The sequence below is a fragment of the Mauremys mutica genome, chromosome 1 (genome assembly GCF_020497125.1).
Source record: "Mauremys mutica isolate MM-2020 ecotype Southern chromosome 1, ASM2049712v1, whole genome shotgun sequence".
Classification (NCBI taxonomy): Eukaryota; Metazoa; Chordata; order Testudines; family Geoemydidae; genus Mauremys; species Mauremys mutica.
Window position 1 is genome coordinate 241713956 of NC_059072.1, and position 23129 is coordinate 241737084.

The following is a 23129-nucleotide window of genomic DNA, read 5'->3' on the forward strand; positions in this document are numbered from 1 at the left end:
AACCAGCAGGAGGCGCCGCAGGGGTGAGTCCAATCCGTTACACCGCCGATACGGTGGGTAGTGAAGACGTACCCTTAGGGTGACATAAGCAATGCAGTGTCCACACTGACACTGCATTGCTCTAACTTTGTTGCCATAAGCTCTACACCTCTCGTCAAGGTGGTTTTGATATATTGGTGTAGCAGCAGACTTAAATCGGCAGGACAGGCATTGCAGTATGTACGCCTCCACACTTAGATTGATATAAGCTGCCTTATGTCGACTTAACAGTGTAGAATGGACAAGACCTCAGTTTGCTGTGTCTGGTAACACAAACATGCCCTCTGGCCAGTTAGTCTTTTTTCAGAGTCTTGGGTCAAACCATTTTCCCCTGAGTTCAATACAAGAAATGTTTTAGCTTCTTTTTAGCAGTTTTACAGAAGATATTCCTCTTGCAATGGTTCCTTATTTGACCCCTGAGGTTAGGAGCACTGGAAGGGTAGGTCTATACTGCACAATTAACTCAGGCACTTAGTGGTTTCAACCCAAACCCTCTGACCATCCACACAGAATACCTTCTGACCCAGCTGTGGGGGTACTTTAAGCCTGGGCTAGTTTACTCTGCTGGGCTCAGCTTGAACTCAGGCTGGAATCCACCCACTCTGCAGTGAGAATGCAGGCTAAATTACTCGAGTGCTGATAGTCCTCCAGTGCCTTTCCACAATTCCCCCCCACCCTCCCTTGAAGGACAGACAAGTTCTCCTGAGCACCTTAGCACAAAGAATTGGCCCCCAAACATGTATGGGTGAATAAGGATAATGTGGGCAGGGCTTTGCTCACACCCCAAGCTCGGGTGACCTGGGTGCCAATCACCTGAGTGAATTGTGCAGTGTAAACATAGCCAAAATGCAATACTGTACTTGAGACCCTAGCCTAGAGGCTCCTGGCTCTTTTTATGAGGTAAAATCTCCTCCTCAAGACCTCCAGACAAGTATTTTCTGTATTGATTCTGGTTCTTAATTAACTCTCCACCAAAGAGTCCTCATAATGAGGAAACAGAATCACTACATATTCTGCAATTTGCTACATAGACTCTTTTTTGATTTTTAGAATCCTTAAGGTTTTATCTAACAGAGTAATGGAATCAAAGCTCTAGTGGATTTATGCTTAGTGATAACATGCCAGCAATTAATGCTGAAGTATACCAAGATTACTCAACTTGTCCATCAAGCAATGCGAAATCTGGCTTCTTTTTCTGTCACACTTCTTCTGGAATTGGGTTAAGCCATATATTGTCTAAAAGATGAATTTGTATTCCATGTGATGTATAAATTTCAGCGTGGGGCTTGCAAATCCAGCCTTTCTGATGTTGTAAATCAAAATGATCAGTCTACCTAAAAGTAAGTATCTCTAAAGTTTTGTATGCATGCAGCCCTATCACAAGCAAGTAAACTTAATGGCATGTGGCATCTTTTCAGAATTGATTTATTTGTCATATGTCTGAAGGGAGATGTGAAAGCAACACAAAGGTCTCTAAGCCAGACCAGGGCATGTAGAAGGTTGAATACGTAGCAGAAAATAAAATACTTCTACATTTTCCACCAGAGGATCTCAAAATGCTGGATAAGTGTTAATGAATTCATCCTTTCTGCACCTCGCTTTCCTGATTGGTAAAATACATCTACTTCACAGATGTATTTAGACTTAAATAACTTTCCCAAGGTCATATTAAAACTGTGTGGCAGAGCCTAGAATAGAGCCCAGTTCTGTGCTTTGGTAACAAGCCCATCCATCTTCTGAACTGATACGGCAAAGCACATGTACCTTTTAGAGCAGGCCAGACATTTTCTGACAAAAATGCCCATTTTTTTTGTAAACAAAATGTTTCACATAAATGTGTTGATTTTGACAAAATTTTGTCTTTGTGGGAGGTAGGGGGCAGGAGACAAACACTTTGATGCGGTTGAAACATTTTGTTTCAACATTTTCCAAAGTGAAACATCTGGATATTTTTGTTTTAAAACAACTTTTCATTTTGAAATTTTATATCTCAAACATTTTGATATGGCAAAACTAAAACAAAACATTTTGATCTAAAATGGGTTTTGTGGGGTTTTAAAAATTTCATTTAATGGGAAATTTGGAAAAAAATGTTTTTCATTCTATTTTGGAACTGGACAAAGTTTGACATACCAGAATTTCTTATGGAAAAAATCTGGTTCCTGCCTAGCTATGCCTAGTAATTTCCACCTCTTGTATAATTAAGGGGAATTTCCCTGGCTTCCCACTATTCAAATAAAATGTTCCTTACTAGCTTCTTTTGTTGCCTCTCGGGGCTTTGATGGCTGCCATTTCAAAGATAAACTATAACCTTGTCCACATTGTGTGGGGTTGTCTGTTTTTTGCAGTGATGCAGGTATGTAGGTATTTAACGTAGGTTTTTATTTACAAAACCTGTGTCTTGGGTCCAAACTATTTCTAAATATCTCTTTGCAAGATAAGATTAGATTCCCCCCCCACACACACTTTTAGCCGGTCTGTTTAAACCCCCAGTAGATTAATCACTTATGCTAGTAATTTTGATGCAGCTAGCCATAGATCTTGTGAAATGATAGGAGAGGCCCTATCCATGTCTCTTCCTCATTTATGCCCATTTCCATGTAGGCAAGGTCTACACTACCACTTACTTCAGTATAATTTATGTTGCTGTGGGGTGTGAATAAGTCACCCCCCTGAGCAGCGTAAATTACCCAGATCTAATCTCTGGTGTGAATAGAGCTTCTCCCACCAACATAGCTACTGCCTCTGGCAGAGGTGGTTTTATTATGCCAATGGGAGAGCTCTCTGCCATCAGCAGAGAGTGTCTTCACCAGATGCACTCCGGCGGCACAGCTGCATTGGTGCTGCTATACTGATGTAGTGCTTCTACTGTAGACTAGCCCTTATTTATGACACTCTCCTCAATCTGCACCCTGTCTGTCTGCACTCTCCCTCTGTCATTCTGTGTTGCTTCTCCTGACCACCCACCCTTCAGGTAATGGAAACCCAGAGATAAGAAATGAAAAGCAACTTTTTAAGCAGGGGTGGACATTTGGAGAACTTGGTTTCTGATATTGCCTACTGTTGCCAGACTCGGTGCTGTGAGGAGGGTGGGTCCAGACATGGCTATATTGTGTGAATCCCCGTTCAGCTGCAGCTGAGCATTGGTGTTACATTAGTACAGAAAAAATACATGCATGTTTTCGGGTACTTTCCAGGTGGCTGCTTTAATTATTGCATTGCATTTTTTATTTATATAAAAATTAAACATACTTTGTTTAATCATTAAAAGAGGCATATTAGTTATAAATAGATCTCACCTAAAACTTTTAAATGAACTGCCTTAGTTAGATTACAGGATTGGGTCCAATTCTATAATAAGATTATGTACAACACTACACTAGGACTGACTAATGCAATAGCAAGGGGAATTTCCAACTTCTATGTGTAGAGAGTTAAGCAGATGATGGTACTTTCCAGGTCTAGCTAAAAGAGGGAAACTTCACCTCCACATCTCAGACAAAAATCAAATACAAACAGTCTTCCAAGTTGAAGTTGAAGTCTAGCTGTAGCCACAGTCCTCTTCTTTGCTGGAGGTTCTCTCCTTCCATTACCTGTATAAAATTGCATCTATTAAAATTTAGTAAACAATAAGTGAGGCTGCAGTTCATTTCCGCTATCTTGATCTAGAACAATTATTTATCAGTGTTGAAAATCATCCTCTCAGAAAATGAAATAAAACAAAACATTCCATCCACACAGTTTTCTACAAGTGTGAGGAGAGATAACAGTGTAAAGCTATGAGAATTTTCACCATTAAGCTTGGCCGAATTTCCCTTGCCTGAACTGTTGTATAGGGTGCTGTATGTTGACTGACCATAGCCATCCGCCCCACATTTCTCTTGTGTCCTCTGTGTAGTTTGTAAAATGCTTTGGGATAATTGGGGATTAAGAGTTCAATATAAATGTGAAATTTAATTGCCTGAATGTTTGGTGTTGATAAGAAATCAGTCTCATGAATTTTTGTGACTCTTTGGAATTTTTCAATAACAGTTAATTGCTGCTAGATCACAACACCAGCTTGTTTTGCTTTTACAATAGCAATTTTTCAATATAAATTCTTCTCTTTTTCTGGATGCCAGGCAAAAGAAGCCTGGAAAATACAATTAATAACCTCTATCAATGCCTTTCAATTTCTCAGTTGCCGGCACTTTCTGTTGATTATGAAAACAGTGGGATGTGAGGCTGACTATGCTCTATGCTATTCACGTGTGACTCTGAGTGTGCAGGCATTTGAGACTTATTCCAGTGATCTGGTATGCTATCTGTCACTAACTGAAATCTGGCGTTTCTACTATGAATTTAAGAGGACAAGGTTCTTTCCTTTTTGACCTTTTGAAAGATTGATGCCGTAAAAATAAAAAGGTTCTCTGTTATCTCATCCTTCCTTTGGCTGTTATTTTTTATTTACTTCAGTTGGCTGCAGTCTAGGGGAAACAAACTTCTGTGGGGCAGGGAAAGGGAGGATCAGGCCCACAGTGAGCAAAGATGACCTGAGGTTGTCATTCAGTTTCTTGCTACTTTTGACAAAAGCACCCCTTTTTATCAATACATTCTGTCTTCATCTTCACCTTCCAGTTGGCACCCGGAACAGTGGCTAGACACAAGTGATATTAGAAATAACCACCTTAACCAAAGGCTTGGCAATTTGTTCGTTTTCCCGTGACATGAGTAGTGATTTTATATTTTTAGGTTGGTTTTGCTGACTACAGTTCATACTGAGATCGTTCCTGTTGATTCTCAGTGCTAGATTAAAATCTCATTCTTTTAGAGCATAAAAGATTGTGCTCCATCCCTATCCACTATCACAATCCCATTCTGTGCTTATCCAACCTCCTTGCATGAGCCTTCCACTATATTTTGAGAAGGTACAAATCATTCCTGCTTTGTACTATTATATATCTTTCCCTAGTAATAGTTTTTGTTTTCTTTGGGCTATCTGAGTAATTTGTCTTCCTCTAAAGCTTTAGAGCAGTTTTCACATTCCCTTCCACGTATTAAATGAGCAGTGCACCATCTTACTGTGTTTATTTTCACCTTTGTGAAAGATGGAGACGTGTTCTTAACTGAAATGGAAATCCTTTCAGCAAATGGCCTTGCTGAAGTGCAGCGGGCTTCTGGTGCATATTGTCTGGATGATTGGTTGCTAAATTTGCAATGCACTGAATGTCTCCCTCTTTCTCTCTCTGATGCTGGTTGCAGAATTATAGCAGTGATGCTTTCATGTTATTCTATAAGTGAAAAATATATCTATTTTGCCACAGTATGTTTCAATTAAATAACTTGCAAAGTATTTTAAAACTGGTATTTGTTAGCATTGGTATATCTGTGGGATGTTGCCAATGTAAAATGGTTTATTTTCTGTATTTTACAATTATATGGCTTTCAGCACAATTCAGAATGATAATTCCCCATGATAGAGGAGTACATAGAAAGAAATAGGAACAATTTCACTTTTTTAATGTTGCTATTCAGTTAAATTGAAACCAGCATCTTTAATCCTGACCTTCTTTGAGTATCCCTAATTTAGAAACAGCAATAACAACAGTCGGTCACTACAAAATATGTGCATGGTATGTGTGTAGCCACAAGGTACCCTTCCACGTATTGTGCACTGAGCAATACTTGAATCTAGAAACTCTCCGCTTATGTCAGAGTCATGTTATTACAGACTCTTAAAAACATTTTATCTTTCAGGACTCATTGTTGGCGTGATCTTGAGATATGGTTCTCCCTCCAGCAGTGGCCATGACAAGCCATTCAGTTGCTCCCAGGAGGACCGACCATTTACAACGCTGTTGGTCAATGTCAGTGGAAAGTTTTTTGAGTACACCCTTAAAGGAGAAATAAGCCCTGGAAAAATACACAATGTGGAACAGAATGACATGTTGCGAAAGGTAAGGATAGTTGAGATTTTGTGAATGACTGCTGCATAGGTGTCATTTCCTGTTTCACACTGCTCTTTTTACCCACATTTCCCTTCTTCTCCTCCAAACTGAGTGTGTGGTATGATATTAAGTATTGTATTTCCAGATGTAATAGAACTAAATTATTTAAACTAATTCAAAAGTGTCCGCTGTATAGCATTCATTGGCAAAATTGTATCTTCTTTGTATCATAGTGTTCACGTGTCCTTTCATAACAGTTCAAGAATTAATGTATGCTCAGTATAACCAAAGCCACTTCTGTATAATTAGCTAACATTTATGGAGCGACGTCAAGACACTAATTGCTACTGAGGTCCAACTCAGTCCTATAGTATAGGGAGTTTTCTACACTTAGCATCTTTGATTTTTCTTCTCTATTTTTTTAGTTCTATTATGTTCAAGGAAAAACTGGTTTCATTTCTCCCCCCTTCCATCAAATGTAAAATATCTGAAACTGGGAGTTTACATATGAACCCTAAGTTAGACAAAACAGTTTTCTAGTAGTACTGATCACTGACTTTTTACAATTGCTGGTGTATCTTTAATTTTAAATTCTTTTGCTGCCTTGAATAGTTTGGCCTGGCTTTCATTGGGACTTGACACTTACAACTTCCACTGAAGAAAGTGTGTGTGTGTGTGTGTGTGTGTGTGTGTGTACACACCTGTGGTTTGGGTGACTTACTTATATGGCAACTATATGCAAAAGATGTATTTTTAAAAGGTGTAAATAGTGTTGGCGCTACAAATAAGAACCAGAATTCTGCAGAAACATCATGGTTGATACCATGATAAGGGGCTTTATACAGCACTTTTTTAATCTAAATTTCTGTGTTTCTAGTTCATTTAAGGAGGGGGCTGCCAGTTGGGACTGTTAAACTTTAGAAAAACCCTGAATATATTGTTATACCAAAGTTCTCCAAATACAGTGGTCTCTATTAAAATCTTCATTTCTTTGCCTTTGCACATATATAATGTTACTTCATGGGTAGTAGAGAAAATACCTAGGAAATTGTTTGTTAACATTAACTACTTCCAATTGTAAGGATTTTATTGGCAACCGCTGTCTGTGTACTCTGTTCTTTTTTTGTTTTTAAATAGGCTTTTACATTTTTTTAAAGGTAACATTTGACCCAGAAGTTTTCTTCAACATTCTGTTACCTCCTATTATTTTCCATGCTGGGTACAGCTTGAAGAAGGTAAGCGGAAGCACTTTCTGCGAAGGTAACCATGACACTTTAGCGGTTAGTGATGCAGCATTAGGCCGAGAGTACAATCTCCATTAGTGCCGCAGTCCTGAGCACAAGTGTCTCTTTGGTGGTGCCTCTTGCAAAGCTAGAAAGTCTCATCCATTGTTTCTAAACAGTTAGATTGTTTTAAGAGAAAGTATATTATTTTACTACCAAATATATAGAATGCTATTTTAATTACGTGCTGTCTGGAATGGCAATATACAAAAACCTGTAGGAGAACACTTCAACCTCCCTGGCCACACAATAGCAGATCTTAAGGTGGCCATCCTGCAGCAAAAAAACTTCAGGACCAGACTTCAAAGAGAAACTGCTGAGCTTCAGTTCATCTGCAAATTTGACACCATCATCTCAGGATTAAACAAAGACTGTGAATGGCTTGCCAACTACAGAACCAGTTTCTCCTCCCTTGGTTTTCACACCTCAACTGCTAGAACAGGGCCTCATCCTCCCTGATTGAACTAACCTCGTTATCTCTAGCTTGCTTCTTGCTTGCTTATATATACCTGCCCCTAGAAATTTCCACTACTTGCATCCGAAGAAATGGGTATTCACCCACGAAAGCTCATGCTGCAAAACGTCTGTTAGTCTATAAGGTGCCACAGGATTCTTTGCTATCTTACATTATTTACCCCTGAACATTGCTATTGAATAAGCAAGATAAACAATATATCCCAGTGAATTGTCTGGTTTTCCTCTGCATTGTATGCATTCAGTGAGTTACTTTTAGAGAGATGAGCCCAAACCTAAACTGCGATCTGAACACCTCTGAATATTGGAGGATGGGAATTCAGGACTGCATTTTGTGACTTGGGGTCATCACCTACAGTTTCCTTTTAAACTCTTGGCCCTCTGTTACATTAGTCACACAAGCATCTGGTTATAAAGCTGGGTCTCAACAAGCTCCGCAAGGTTTTAAATGTGATTCACGTGGGACTTACATTAAATTGGTTTAAATATTACAGAAGATTTACATAGTAAGATTGAAAATATTATTTCCTCCCAGAGTAGAAGGCTCTTTACTTATATTGCTGTAGGGCTGTCCTAACATGTTGATGTCTGAGTTTTCACATAGCTGAGCTATAATATCATTTTTTTTTTCTCATACAGAGACACTTTTTCAGGAATCTGGGGTCTATTCTGGCTTATGCCTTTTTAGGAACTGCAGTCTCTTGTTTTATTATCGGGTGAGTGAGTTTTATGAGATTGTGCAACTTTTATGTGCGAGTTTTAAGTTGATGAAATAAATGCCATATCTCCCTAAACTTCTGATTTCTAGTGATTAGAATAGTAACTGTAAATTTTCAGTTAGGGTTTTATTGGTGTGTCCTTTGGGCAAAATTCAGCCTCTAAAATTATGCTAGAATTTGGTTGACTTCAGATAGGGTTTTGCTTTCAGACAGAGTTGCCATAAACAGACCATGAAGTTTTTGTCCAAACAATTCAGTTCCGTGGTGGTCACTGCTATTGTCCAACCCTACAGTCCTAGAGATTCAAGGTTCTGTTGGTTCAATTAATTAGTTATGAAAATAAAACTTTACAAAATACTTGATTCTACATGAATTGGTCTCTATTTCTAATGAAGATACATTAATCCAGAGAATAGAGGCAACTGCTAACCAAGAATCTTGACTATCAGCTTTTAGAAGCATCCTCTTTCACCTATTTAAAAATAAGACACATAAGCAAAATGGTTTTGATTGTGAATACTTACTCTGTTAACAATGTTGCATCTTTTCAGCATGTGGACTTTAATAAGAGCTTTAATGTATGTATACTCAGTAGCTGCTTTATTGCATCTACTACCTTGAGGGAATTTCACTGCAGAGATAAAAATAATTGAATAGTTGTTACAGTGCAAAGTTCCTTCCCTAAGTACTACACAATTCATTAGGGGAAATTGTTGGATTGTGTTTTTTAATGAGGACAGACTACATGTCTGACTTCCTGGGTGCTAAATGACCTGTGTTGGGTCATATCACACTCTGGACTCAGATGATGAGGTAACAACTGTTGAGAGATTAGAGTTCCACTCTCACTGTTCGATACTGAACTCTGGGCCTGGGCATCACTAGAAAATTAGGTCAGTTTAATTACGTCAGTCAGGGGTGTGAAAAATCCATACCCCTGAAAGGCGTTAAGATGACCTGAATCCCTGTGTGGACAGCACTAGATCGACGGAAGAATTCTTCCATCGACCTAGTTACTGCTTCTCAAGGAGGTATAGTACTAGACCAGTGGTTTTCAAACTGCAGGTCGCAACCCAGAACTGGGTCACGGAATGTAAGGCACTGGGTCGCAGCAGCTCTGGTCAGCACTGCCAACCAGGCCGTTAAAAGTCCCGTCGGTGGTGCTGCCTGGCTAAGGCAAGCTAGTTCCTACCTGTTCCAACACCTCGCTACGCCCTGGAAGCGGCCAGCAGCAGGTCTAGCTCCTAGGCGGGGGGGACACAGGGCTCCGCGCGCTGCCCGAGCACTGGCTCCGCATTCCCATTGGCCACTTCCCGGCCAATGGGAGCTGGGTGCGGGGGCAGTGCCTGCAGGCAACAGCCGCGCAGAGCTGCTTGCGCGCATTGGCCTAGGAGCTGGACCTGCTGCTGGCCGCTTCTGGGGCGCAGTGCAGTTCACGGTGCCAGGACAGGCAGGAAGCCTGCCTTAGCAACCCTGTTGCAACACTGATCGGGAACGGCCGGAGGTAAGCCCGTGCCCCAATCTCCTGCTCCAGCCCTGAACCTTCCCCAAACCTTGAGCCCCTTCCTGCACCCCAAACCCCTCATCTCCAGCCCCACCCCAGAGCCTGCACCCCTAGCTCAGAGCCCCCTCCCTGCAGCCCTCATCCCTGCACCCCAACCTTCTGCCCCAGCCCTGAGCCCCTCCCATACCCCAAACCCCTCATTCCCAGCTCCCTTGGGTTGTGGGGATCAACAGTTTTCTTCAACTGGGTTGCCAGAAAAAAAGTTTGAAAACGACTGACCTAGGCCGATGGGAGAACCCCTCCCATCAGTGTAGACACTGCCTACACCAAAGCTGTAGCATTTCAAGTGTAGATAATCCCCTTGCCTCCTCCCCCCTTAGTGTGGCAAGGCCTACCTGAGCAGTGATGAGAGGATTTTGTCTTTCCTATACTCTTCAGAGCCTCACAAAGAAGACCCCACCCTCCCTGTTTTGATAAACTGCGTTATCCTCTCTTACTGCAGGAATCTCATGTATGGTGTTGTAAAACTAATGAAGTTGGTGGGACAACTCTCTGATACATTTTACTATACAGACTGTCTCCTCTTCGGAGCTGTCATATCTGCTACTGATCCAGGTACTGCAGTTACTTAAATTATTCCATTGATAACACATTGAGGATGTATAGCTGACAATTCTAACATTTTTTTTTCTTTTCAGTTACATTACAATGGTAACTCTGTGTTGTACTGTATGATGTATATATTGGGCATCAGGACAGTTGGTATCTGGCAAAGACTGTGCTGGTATCTGGCGAGATGACACATTTAGAAACAAAATGTACTGGTTGACTCTGCTGATGTTTTCCTTAATAGAGTTTTCCTTTTATGAATATAAACTTTAATTCAGTTGAATGAATGTAATCTTTTCATTTTCTGGAGAGCCTGGCTATCCCTTTTATAGATTCACTGCTTGAAATGTAGTATTACTTTTTATAAAATAGGCACAATTTGTTTTGAAATTTTAAGGTTTTTTTATTTTAATATATTTTAGTATTTCAACTATAAGGACACTTTTTTTTATATAGCCAACTGTTTAACTTTTTTTGAAATTGTGTCTTCAAATTTCAAAGTCCTACAGACCTATACAGTTGTCTAAGTTTTGGAAACCCAACATCTCTGGAGAACTGTTGTGCATATATGTGTATGTGTCTGTCTGTCTGTCTGAAATACAAAGCAGGAACTATATTTTAAAACACACATTTTTACATATTCAATATCTGTTTCTGGGAAAATGGGAAGTGGCAGCCAGCAGTTGAGATGGACTGCTGGTAGTTGGATTCACTTCTGCTTCCTTTTATATGGAAACTGGCATATGATGAGTGAAAAAAAGATACACATGGGGTGAGTCTCCAGGACCTTCTTCCTCAATATCAGACTGAAGTTATTGTTTGAAAGTATTGCTTTGAATAATTACTAGTCTTGTCTTTCTCAACTTTTGTTTGCAAATATCATAGAATATCAGGGTTGGAAGGGATTTCAGGAGGTCATCTAGTCCAATCCCCTCCTCAAAGCAGGACCAGTCGTCCCCAAGCAGATTTTTGCCCCAGATCCCTAAATGGCCCCTGCAAGGATTGAACTCACAACTCTGGGTTTAACAGGCCAATGCTCAAACCACTGAGCTATCCCTCCCCCCATTTATAACATAGAGTGTATTTTTGGACAAGGTACTTACGAATGATTTTATGTGGTTTTTTCTTGGTTGGTTGGTTTTTTTGTTCTTTGTTTTAGTTTTTTTTTTTTTAAAGAACTGAAATACTAAAGATTTGTGTGAAAAGATTGTAAAAGCCTTCCATTGTTTACCAGTCCACAACTTTTTTCTGGCTATTTGATTGTGGAACTTGGATGTATTGTTTAAAAAACAGTAGGATTCTGGCAAAGTGGAACTGTTGTCTATTTGTGTCCAATGTTTGGGAAGACTTCCTAGAGAAATTTCTTGTCTGTGTGAGAGACAGCAAGTGAGCCAGACCCATTTTGGAACAAGACTGCCTTAAAACTGTCATTTCACCTCCAACAATCAATTTACCTGTACAGTATGACCCTTAATTAAATATGACTAAAGTCTTTCCCATTTTGGTTTGAAATTGTTCCACAGTCTATGGTTTCTGCTTCTTTAGGCAAATTGGAAAATGTCTGCTCCTTCCAGCTCACAAGGACTCACAATAAACTAACATACATGTTCTTTCTTCTTATTTTTATAGTTACCGTGCTGGCAATATTTAATGAGCTGCATGCTGATGTCGATCTCTATGCCCTTCTGTTTGGAGAGAGTGTTCTAAATGATGCTGTTGCCATTGTATTGTCTTCGTAAGTAACAATTCAGGCTTCCGCTATGTGAAATTTTCTATTTCTTGTGGTTTAAGTGGTAGCTATGAATCCTATTATTTTTCTAAAAACTTAATCTCCACATTTCTTTTTCTAAATGGATTCTGCCTAGTGAACTGAATTGATAAATGTTGCTGTCGTTTTTGTCTGTGCTACAGAGGTGTGTAATGAATCAGTCAGAAGAGAATTGGCATTTAGAATCTGAATCTAGCAGAATACAGTATCCCTTTGCTTAATGATCTGGCATAAAAGACTTTGTTGCCATCACTAACTCCTCCATTGTCATCTGACTCTTTTTTTTTCTCCCTAGATCAATAGTTGCCTATCAGCCAACAGGTGAAAACACCCATGCGTTTGATGCCGCAGCATTTTTCAAATCAGTTGGAGTTTTCCTTGGAATATTCAGTGGCTCTTTCATGATGGGAGCAGTGACAGGGGTTGTGACAGCTCTGATATCCTTTCTTGTGTTTAACTCTTCCAAAGTGCAGATGTGTTAGCATTAAACACAGCCCTGATCCTGCATGCTGACTCCAGCAAGTTTCAATCATTATTAGTCAACACATTGCTGAACACAACTTGCCGTAGTCTACATTGATTTACTGTAAAATCGTGATAAGTATCATGTCCTCTTAGGCCTTGTCTCTGCTAGGAAGAGTTTGCTGATGTAGCTATAATAGCAAAACAGGGGGAGACACAGCTTATACTGGCAAAAGAACTCTTGCTCGTGTAGGTTATACCAGTTCCCCAAACAAAATAAGCTATGTTCACAAAAGGACATTACTATTGGTATAACTGCATCTACGTTGGGACTTTTGCTAGCATAGCTGTGTGCATCTGGAGGGCAACTTTTTTTTTTTTTCATGCTCCTAACCTATACAGCTCTGCCAGCAAAATTTTTAAGTGTAGATCAGGCCTTAGTTACCCATACGGCATGGGGAATAGCTGTATAATCACCTGTGACGGGGTGTACCAGACCCTTTGAGGCCCTCTGGAGGGCCCTGTGGTCTTACCACATCCTGCCCCAGAAAAAGGCAGTAGAGTGGAGTCCGCAAAGTGGCCTAGAGAGGCTGCAGGGGAGGCAGCCAATCAGGGCTCAGCAGGTTAGTATAAAAAGAGCTGGAGGGCCAGTGTGAGTTCAGTTCCTTGCTGTAGCTGGAGGAGCATGGATGGTGTGCCTGGCTGGCTGATGAAGCTACAGGACCTTAGACAGAGCAGTGCTGGCAGAGACCGGGGGAAGCAAGAAGGAGCTTCTGGCTGGCTGCTGGGACTCAACCAGGACAGGACCCTGAGGTAAGGGTGAAGAATGTGCTGGGCCTGTGGGGAAGTGGCCCAGGAAATCATAGCAGCGACTCAGCATAGATAAAGGGACAGAGTGGATGGCTGCTATTATAGGGTCTCTGGGCTGGGACCCAGAGTAGTGGTTGGGCCTCAGTTGCCAATGGGGAAGACCCAGGAAGTGACCTGGACTTTGATACACCTCAGAAGGGGAACTGAACCCTTCTAGTAGCCCAGGAGGAGAGCTGGGGACAGAAAGGCCTAGAGAGGATATGGACATTGCCTTCAGGGAAATTGCCTTGGAGTATGGCTTGATACCAGGGTCGAGGCCATTTAAAGACTACGGGACTAATTAAGGTCCTTAGCCCAAGGAGGACTACAGGGAGAAAAAGGGCTTGCATATGCACTCTGTCAAGGGGAAGCTCCTGAGAGGCCTGCCACCCCTCTACACCACCTTCATAGTGGTATAACTCTTTCCACACTCAGGATTTTACTTGTATAACAATATCGGTAAAAATTACACATCCCTAAGTGACATAGCTACACTAGCGAGACTTACATATAGATTGTAATTGTAGTGGAGACCTACCCTTAAAAAGAAGCAGTTTTAACACTTGGAAGGCAACTTGGTGGTTCATATTCACTGTTCCAATGCCTTAACCACTTGAGCCATTAATAACCCTTTCAGACACTATTGGGCTCTTGCTATGGGTCTTATATTTAATCTTTCTGCAGGAGTCTCATCTCAGATGTTGTTCAAATAAAACTCGATTCTGTCCTATCAGTATTGATATAATACGACCTACTTCACGTGAATTTTTTCCATTATTTTCAAGCCTATGTCCCAATTCTACTATTGGATCTGCAGTGGAGTGTTGTATACAGGTACAATCATCAGTCTCTGGATCTGGTTGCAGGACTGGGGCACTGGGCCAAAAGCTTGACCAGAGTAAGAGGTCATGATGCTTCATCAAACTCACAGCCTTTTCTTCTAGATATGCTGATGGACTCTTACTCAAACACAGTCTGTCTTACTTTGATGCATGTGTGCATCAGAAAACTGACCTCAAAGGAGTGGAAGGTGATAAATATTTTTAAAATCATAAATCCATGACGTTTCATTTTGGACAACATTTCCCCCAAAGTGTGTCTCATTACATGCTCCCATAGTCCAGGCTATCTGACTGCTCTCCCTGCCCTCACCCCGCCCATGTCCTGCATAATGAAAATGCTTAAGGCATTAAGAGAGAGAAGATGCCGTGGTACCTTTTACAGTCTGAATTTTTAGACTTCTCAGGTTTGAGTGATCATTAACATGATGTTAATACAATGCTTCTCAAACTGGTCTCTGGTCTGCCAATGGTCCATATGGAGCTGGTTGGTCACATGTTGCTGCTATTTCAATTTATATTCAACTACCAACTTGTATTTAAAATACAGCTAAAATACATAAATAGTTGTAACATGACACATCCATTTTAGCATTTGCCTAGCTGACACAGGGATATTACTTGCTGATGAATCGGAGGCAGAGTGGCCAGTGAGGGAATGGAAAGGAAGATTGTTCACAAGATAACATCTGTTAAGAAAAAGCTTGAGACTTTGCTTTACCATAGATGCACTGGAATCCTCAGTTGGATATGAAACTCTAAACTCTTTCTTTTAAAAGTGAGATTCACATCAAAAAATAATTTAATTGTATCCAAGTATAATACTGAAAAGAGAGGTTTTAATTAGCTATAAAACAGTGTTTCTTAAATTGGGGTTGCCGCTCGTGTAGGCAAAGCCCTTGGCGGGCCAGGCTGGTTTGTTTACCTGCCCTGTCTGCATATCAGTCCAATTGCAGCTCTCACTGTCCGCGGTTCGCCACTGCAGGCCAATAGGGGCTGCTGGAAGCGGCAGCCAGTAAGTCCCTCGGCCTGCGCCACTTCCAGCAGCTCCCATTGGCCTGGAGCAGTGAACCGCCGCCAGTGGGAGCCGCAGTCAGCCGGACCTGCGGACAGGGCAGGTAAACACACCAGCCCGGCCCGCCAGGGGCTTTCCCTACACAAGCGGCGACCCCTGTTTGAGAAACACTGCTATAAAAGAACAGTAACACGTTACTATTAAGTCACACACAAGCTTCATAAACTTCTGCTTCTGACTGATTTTTCCCCAGTACTGACACTTTGCCTGCCTCTGCACCTCTTTGTCATTGAGGGTCGATTAAATAGGGGAAGTTTAGTCATGCATTACCCATTTTAAAATTGTTTTGATTGTTTCTAATAGTTATGCAAATAACTTGCTTTTGTTCTTTTGGTTTTTGGTAAGATATCCAGGGACTGATAGCTGGTCAGTATTGCTACACTCAACTATGTGATTTTTTTAAAAAATATTGTAAGAGTATTGTACATAATATTTCCTTGCAAGTGCAGTCTGCCTGCTTGTTGTGCATACAAGCACAGTACAGTGCCCTCTCTACAATATTGTGGGCTTTGGTCAGGGAAGGGAGTAATATGAAGAATAAGGTAATAGCCAAAATACCAGTCTTACTCTTTGGTGTAATGTCACCATCATTGAATGGCCTTCATCATCTGAAGCTGGTCTTATCTAACTCTAACTCCAGCCAAATTATGCTGCAGACTCCATCCTTGCCTTTCAATAATAACAGTATAATAACTTTGAGAGATAAAAATAATGGGACTACTTAATGCTGAAGGGATTTTAATTGAAATACAGTGTTTTCAATTAAACACAGGTGGCTTAATACAGGTGAAATACAGGTGGCTTAATTTAGCCACCTGTGGTGTTCCATGGTTAATCACTTATGGCCCCATCATGATCATGGAATTCTGTGGTAAAGCCCACATGAGAGCAGCAGAGTTTCCAGGGATGACTGCTTCTCTTGTGAGGCGATGGAAGAGGCAAGGAGCATGGTCTCCAAACCTTGTGGCTCTCTAGAGGAAAGAATTGTCATCCCTCATTAGTGCTCCTCAGCCTCCGCCTCAACCAGTGGACCATGGCTCCTCAGCAGGCATGTTGCCATTCTGTAACAGTAATAATGGTAGTGAAGAGTGGGTATTAATGAGGCACTGACAAACCCATGTAGATGTCAGCTGGAATCTGAGGGGGAGCACGCTGCATACACTTGCTGCATCCTGGTTCTACGTATGCTCACCTGACAGCAGCTCAACCCAATGGTTTCCAACTGTGAAGAGGGGCTTCTGTGGACGTGAGAAAAGAAGAACCACGCAGTAGCCAGAACAGCCTCTCCCATACCCTTCAGCAAATTAAGGATCTTTTTGCTGCTGCTAGTAACTCTTTTGTTTCATTTTGCCTAGTATAGCTTAGAGATGCATAGGACCCATATTCATTTCAGATACAATCAACTGTCTGAGGTGTCCTGAATGCCTAGAAGTGTTTGATGTCAGCACAGAAACTGGAAACTGACTAAAACATTAATATGAAAGAAGCAATCAGTTTTTTTCTATCATAACTATTTTGAGGTATAAAGCAGGTGCTATTTTAAAGGTTTAATTCAACTTCCATTCTATCTCCCATCTTTCAGTAGCTCTGTGAACGTCTCAAAAAAATTCCTTTTGTGCTGACATTATCTGGGCTTGCCCTTGTGCCACAGATGAATCCTTTTTTCCTGAAAGACTGCGTTAAATTGGTTCAGCTAGTTTGTTTCTAAGTTTTATATGGGCGTGAAAAAATACAGCTTCATTGAAGCTGAGATTTTTTTTTGTCTCAAGGCTACAAGCCAAGTTTTGAAGAAAACTGATTCAGTAGTTTCAAAGTTATAAAGGTGGCATACTGGAGCATACATATCAGACCTTTTTCCATTCAGATTTCAAAGATGCCTTGGTAAAAGACAGCTGGTCATCTCTGGCTGTGTGTGCTATAAACTAAAATGTTTCTGGACTTTTAAAAAAAAATAATTAAAAAAACAAACACCCCAGGAAGAGCTTTAATTCAGAAACAAGCACTAATTCAGTATCAAATCTGAGAAGTGGAGTACTCAGAATAGAGAGATTTAAAATGGTTAGGGCTTCTCACAATGTTAACAAACATTTATTGCACATAGGGAGACAATGTAGCTTAAAGATGCATAGGACCCATATTCATTTCAGATACAATCAACTGTCTGAGGTGTCCTGAATGCCTAGAAGTATGTGCACTATAGCCATCCCCATATGTAAAATTATTGACCTCAGTTGTAAAGCATTCTGAGATCTACTGATGAATAGCACTAGGTAAGACTTGGGTATTAGTAGTAGTAGCCATTTCTAGTCATGTCTGTCTGGTTAAATGTAAAACCTTGATATATTTGTGTTACTAATGTACTGTATATCAGAAGATGTGCAAGATGGCCAGGTTACTGTTGCAAAAGAAACCTTAAACTTCCTCATTCTTGAGTGTCTGATATTTCAGCCTTGACATAAATGAATTGATGCATTTAATGTTGAAATTGTCTTGGTTTGGATTGACACTTTGCACTAATGCAAACAAAAAGGCTTTTTATAAACATTAGGTGTAATTGTACTAACATTCAGCCAAAATCACCAGGTATTTGTTGATCCCTTAACAACGTATTTATGTGACCAAGTTTACCAAACTGCATTGCTTCCCCCTGCTGGAGACAGCTCTCTTCTTCCTGATGTCCTGGAGCACTTTCTTGCTAGCTGAAGCTTGTGGGTTTACAGGTGAGATGTTTTGGAGTCAAGCACAGAGAGATCAAACTTCTGTCCATCTCTTTTTTTCACTTACCGAATTAAATCTGTTTTAACAGCACTTCATATAAGATGCATGATTTTGGTGCTATAATGTTTTCACTTTCCTTACTGGTAAAACTACACTGGAAAACAGCTCCTGGAAAATGTGGGCTTTTCTTATTACCTGTCAAAGTCTGTGCATGTTAGAACTTGACTCGAAGCAAGAAATGTTAATCTTGATTGTTAATTTTGTGTTGACCGCAATTCCCAGGCTAATTACCAAGGGAGCTGGTTTTCTGTTTTTAGTTGCTACTTCACACTGTAGCTCTAAAGCTAAATAATTCTATTTGCACCTCATTGTCACCTCTGTATTATGTAACTTGAGACGCCTTAGCTTCAGATACAGCTTGGTAATGGTTCCCCAAATCCCCAGCTAAACATAATGTACATCAAATCTTCTCTTTTGGACTTAAATCAAGGGCAGCTCTCCTCTCCTAATGAATCTTCTCGCGAAGATATTCAGTCTACTGCACCGAGTTACCTAAACCTAGGTATTGAAGTGACTTCTGCTGTCTGTTACCAGCAGTGTGTCCGAGCCATGCTGCTCATTTATTTTGTTGAAGACCATTTGGAGAGCTCTAAAATTTGAATTTAATAGTCTTAAAGAAATGGTTGGTTAACAAAAACATCATATAAACTTCGCTTTACTCTGAGGAATAAAACCTCAAGAACTGAAGAACAATGTGTTAAACCATGAGTATAAGCAAAGGCGGCAGGGCAAGCGACTGTCTTTGTTCTGTGTTGGTATAGCACCTCGAACAGTCGGATCCTTTTCCATGACCAGAGCTCCTTGGTGCAATGGTCATACAAATAATAAATAAGGCAGGCAGGAGAATCAAGTAATTATGTTTATACTGGATTTAAGATGGTAATCAAAGAACTTTATCATCCAGCTCTGTTTGTGTCTGTGAATCTATTGGCAGGTGTGGTGGCGGTTCTCTTCTGTGGAATTACACAGGCTCATTATACATACAACAATTTGTCAGTTGAGTCAAGGAGCCGAACTAAGCAGGTGAGACCCTATTTTTCACTTCCCAAGTGGTGTAGTGTTGGGGTTTTTTTTGTTTGTTTTTTTTTAATATAAAAATAAGACTGTCAGTTTTATTATATAATTCTTCATTGAGAATGTTTTTCTCCCCAGCTCTTTGAGGTACTGCACTTCCTGGCTGAAAACTTCATATTTTCATACATGGGTTTAGCCCTATTTACTTTCCAGAAACACATATTCAGCCCAATTTTCATCATTGGAGCTTTTGTATCCTTTCTTGCTTTTCATCTAACAAGTTATTTATTTTAGGTACCTGAAAACTTGCCAGGCCTTTTTGCCTTCTCTCAGCCACTGATGCATCTCAAAGAGATGATGTTTTTTGACTTGTGCTTTCCTGCAATATGCTGCTGATCCAAGAATCTTTTGAAAACAACCTTCATCTGCCCTTGCAGAGCTAAGGACCTTATGGTATGCATGGCCCTCATGTACCTGAACAGCTTCTAAGAGCTGTGTATCATTGGTTTATGTGCTCAACAGCACATATGCTGGAGACAACTACACTCCCTGCAGTTATAACAGAACAAAAAACTTCAAATATTCAGGGTGGAAAAGATGTTTCAGAATTAAAGGATAGGGGAAGAATACCCTATGTTGTCTGCTCAAATCAGCATACACAAATCTTGCATTAGTTAGGCCATGTCTACGCTACACAGTTAAGTTGACCTATGTTAGACTGACTTACAGCCACAGCAATAATTACTGCGTTTGTTCATGTCCATGCTACTTTCCTTCTGTCAGTGGTGCGTGTCCTCACCAAAAGCACTTGCACCAACTTAAGAGGGGCAGTGTGTGGGCTGAGAGCCCAGGCTCTTAGCTTAGCACCACGCTCCCAGCTGCCAGCCTGGCTGCTGCCCGTGCTCCCAACTCCCCACAGATCTCCCAGCTGGAGCCTATACAGATACTGCCTTGCCCAACCTACATCAGCCTAAGCCTTGCCCCTCTCGTCGAGATGGGTTTACTAGGTCGGCGTGTCGGGCAGATTACAGCGACAGGAGGAACACTGTAGTGTGTACGCTTACATAGTTAGGTTGATGTAAGCTGCCTTACATAGACTTATTTGTAGTGGAGACATGCCCTTAGACACTCCTTTGCATATACCTGGAAAATGGATTAGCTGAGAGTAAATAACTGAGAAAACCTACCATGCCAGAGTCCATATAAGAGAGTACTAACTTTCTGTGAACAGCGATGGCGCAATAAAACCAGATGAAATTAGGGTTCTGGGGTTTTGTGGTGGTGTTCGTGTTCTCTCACACTCACACTCACACACACGTCAAACCATTGGTCTATCCTGTCTTCTGACAGTGGCCAATGCCAGGTGCCCCAGAGAGAATGAAAAGAACAGGTAATCATCAAGTGATCCATCCCCTGTCACCATTCCCAGCTTCTGGCAAACAGATGCTAGGGACTGATGGACCTGTCCTCCATGAACTTATCTAGTTCTTTTTTGAACCCTGTTATAGTCTTGGCCTTCACAACATCCTCTGGCAAAGAGTTCCATAGGTTGACAGTGCCTTGTATGAAGAAATATTTCCTTTTGTTTGTTTTAAACCACCTGCCTATTAATTTCATTGGGTGACACCTAGTTCTTATGTTATGAGGAGTAAGTAACACTTTCTTCATGCTAGTCATGATTTTATAGACTTCTGTCATATTCTACCCTGCTTAGTCTTATCTTTTCCAAGATGAAAAGTCACAGTCTTATTATTCTTGCCTCATACAGAAGCTGTTCCATGCCCCTAATCATTTTTGTTGCCATTTTCTGAATCTTTTCCAATTCAAATATATCTTTTTTTGAGGTGGGGCAACCACATCTGCACACAGTTTTCAAGATGTGAATGTACCATAGAGGCAACATGATATTTTCTGTCTTATTATCTAACCATTTCCTAATTATTCCCAACATTCTGTTCACCTTTTTGACTGCCGCTGCACATTGAGTGGATGTTTTCAGAAAACTATTCACAATGATTCCAAGATCTCTTACTTGCATAGTAACATCTAATTTAGACCCCATCATTTTATATATATATATATATATATATATATATAGTTGGGATTATGTTTTCCAATGTGCATTACTTGCATTTATCAACATTGAATTTCACATGCCATTTTGTTGCCCAGTCACCCAGTTTTGAGAGATCCTTTTGTAGCTCTTCACAGTCTGCCTGGGACTTAACTATCTTAAGTAGTTTTATATCATCTGCACATCAAAACACATCTGGGATGGGCTAGGTAAGAATATTGTTTATAAGGAGGTTGTTTTATCTCACTCCTCAACTGAACAATGTGCAAGGGTTTTTGCAGCATTCATCATGATAAAATATAAACCTGTCTGAGGGAATGACATAGTTAAACTTGATGGCAAGTTTCATGGAAGGTGTCCCCTTCCCAATGTGCCTAGTCTACTGAGTTTTGGATGGATGGTTTTGATATTTTTTTTAAAGGTGCTTTCCACTAGTGTATTTTAATGTCATATTCTCCTTCCTCTGCTGTTCTCTCACCCTGCCTAATATGTGGCCTTTTCAAATTCCACATACTATAGCAAAGTACTGCATATAAAGTGTTTCGCTGTTGTGTGAGCTAAACATATGGGCAACCAATGAGGTTTTTGTGTACCATATTGTATTTTAAAAGTGCTTTGGAGGAGGCTGTATCTTCCTTCTTCTCATCCATCCCTCTCCCCTCAACAAACTGATTCAGAACAAATAAATGGGTCTGGGGAATCCTCTTCGGTTTTAAAAAGCAGAGTTTAAGTTCTTGTGCTGAGGTCTGTTAGTTGTTAATATTTGAAGGTGTTTGCCTGCATCCTTCAATTTTTAAATATTTCAGTCTGCATCAAATAGCCTTGATTTATATATTCAGTGTCAAATGTATATACTGCAATAAGGTATAAAGTAATCAGCCTAATGAGTAAGAAGACCTTTTTACTGTCAGTGTACATTTCTAAGTCACTTATAGGAGGAAAAATAATGTACTTTTTGCTCCAGTGAGTAGGTTGTGTTAAGTTTCCAGTAGCATGATGATGGAGCAGATGTCAGTGACTGTGTATTTATCTTAAGACCAGTGGATCTTTAACCCTCAACTGTGATCAGATTGCAATCTTTCTGGGCAGAGCTGCACACATCTACCCTCTCTCTTTCTTCTTGAATCTGGGCAGAAGGCACAAGATCAGTTGGAACTTTCAGCACATGATGATGTTTTCAGGTAAAAGTGTTTGGTGAAGCAATAATTCTGTTTTACATAAATCTAAATAATCCTCTCATTAAAATCCTCCTTTTTATAACTGATGTGCAATTTCTAAACGGGAGAAGGGTAGTGTGGGGGGTGTGTTTTTTAATTAAAAAAATAATAATTCTGTAGCAATTGACTTAGCATAGCATCTTTATACAGTGTCTGTCTCCTATTCTTTAACTTCAGTTCTTTACAGACAGATCAGAATCTGTCATGATTCTGACAGGAGTGACAGTTTCTGGCCTCTGGAAGCTGGATGATCCCTGCATGGTTATGACTAAGATTGGTCAAAATGTTCATGTTTTGAAATTTTGCGAACAGAAATGTTGCAATATTTCTTCCCCCCCCCCCCATTTTTGCTTTAGGGAATGACAGGAGCAGAACCAATGCTGTCAGAAATATACAAGTGTGTAAAAACGACCTAGAGCTAGAGTTAAAGTAAAGAAAAGGAGAGGGGAGTATTTTTGTTTGCTTTCTCTGTCCCACAAGTGAGCTGCTAATGTTCAT

At 40.5% G+C, this 23129-nt stretch overlaps 1 protein-coding gene across 4 annotated transcripts in view; it reads left to right on the forward strand.

The window, feature by feature from the left end:
* The window catches only part of SLC9A7 (solute carrier family 9 member A7), a 123059-nt gene that overhangs the window by 53844 nt on the left and 46086 nt on the right, over positions 1-23129 (forward strand). For all 4 annotated transcript variants that reach the window (XM_045004802.1, XM_045004778.1, XM_045004787.1 and 1 more), the window contains exons 2-11: positions 5776-5975; positions 7124-7201; positions 8363-8439; positions 10449-10561; positions 12185-12290; positions 12619-12760; positions 18163-18268; positions 19261-19349; positions 19479-19592; positions 22484-22595. In XM_045004802.1, the coding sequence (XP_044860737.1) occupies positions 5776-5975; positions 7124-7201; positions 8363-8439; positions 10449-10561; positions 12185-12290; positions 12619-12760; positions 18163-18268; positions 19261-19349; positions 19479-19592; positions 22484-22595 (1137 nt within the window). The remainder of the gene's footprint in view (positions 1-5775; positions 5976-7123; positions 7202-8362; positions 8440-10448; positions 10562-12184; positions 12291-12618; positions 12761-18162; positions 18269-19260; positions 19350-19478; positions 19593-22483; positions 22596-23129) is intronic.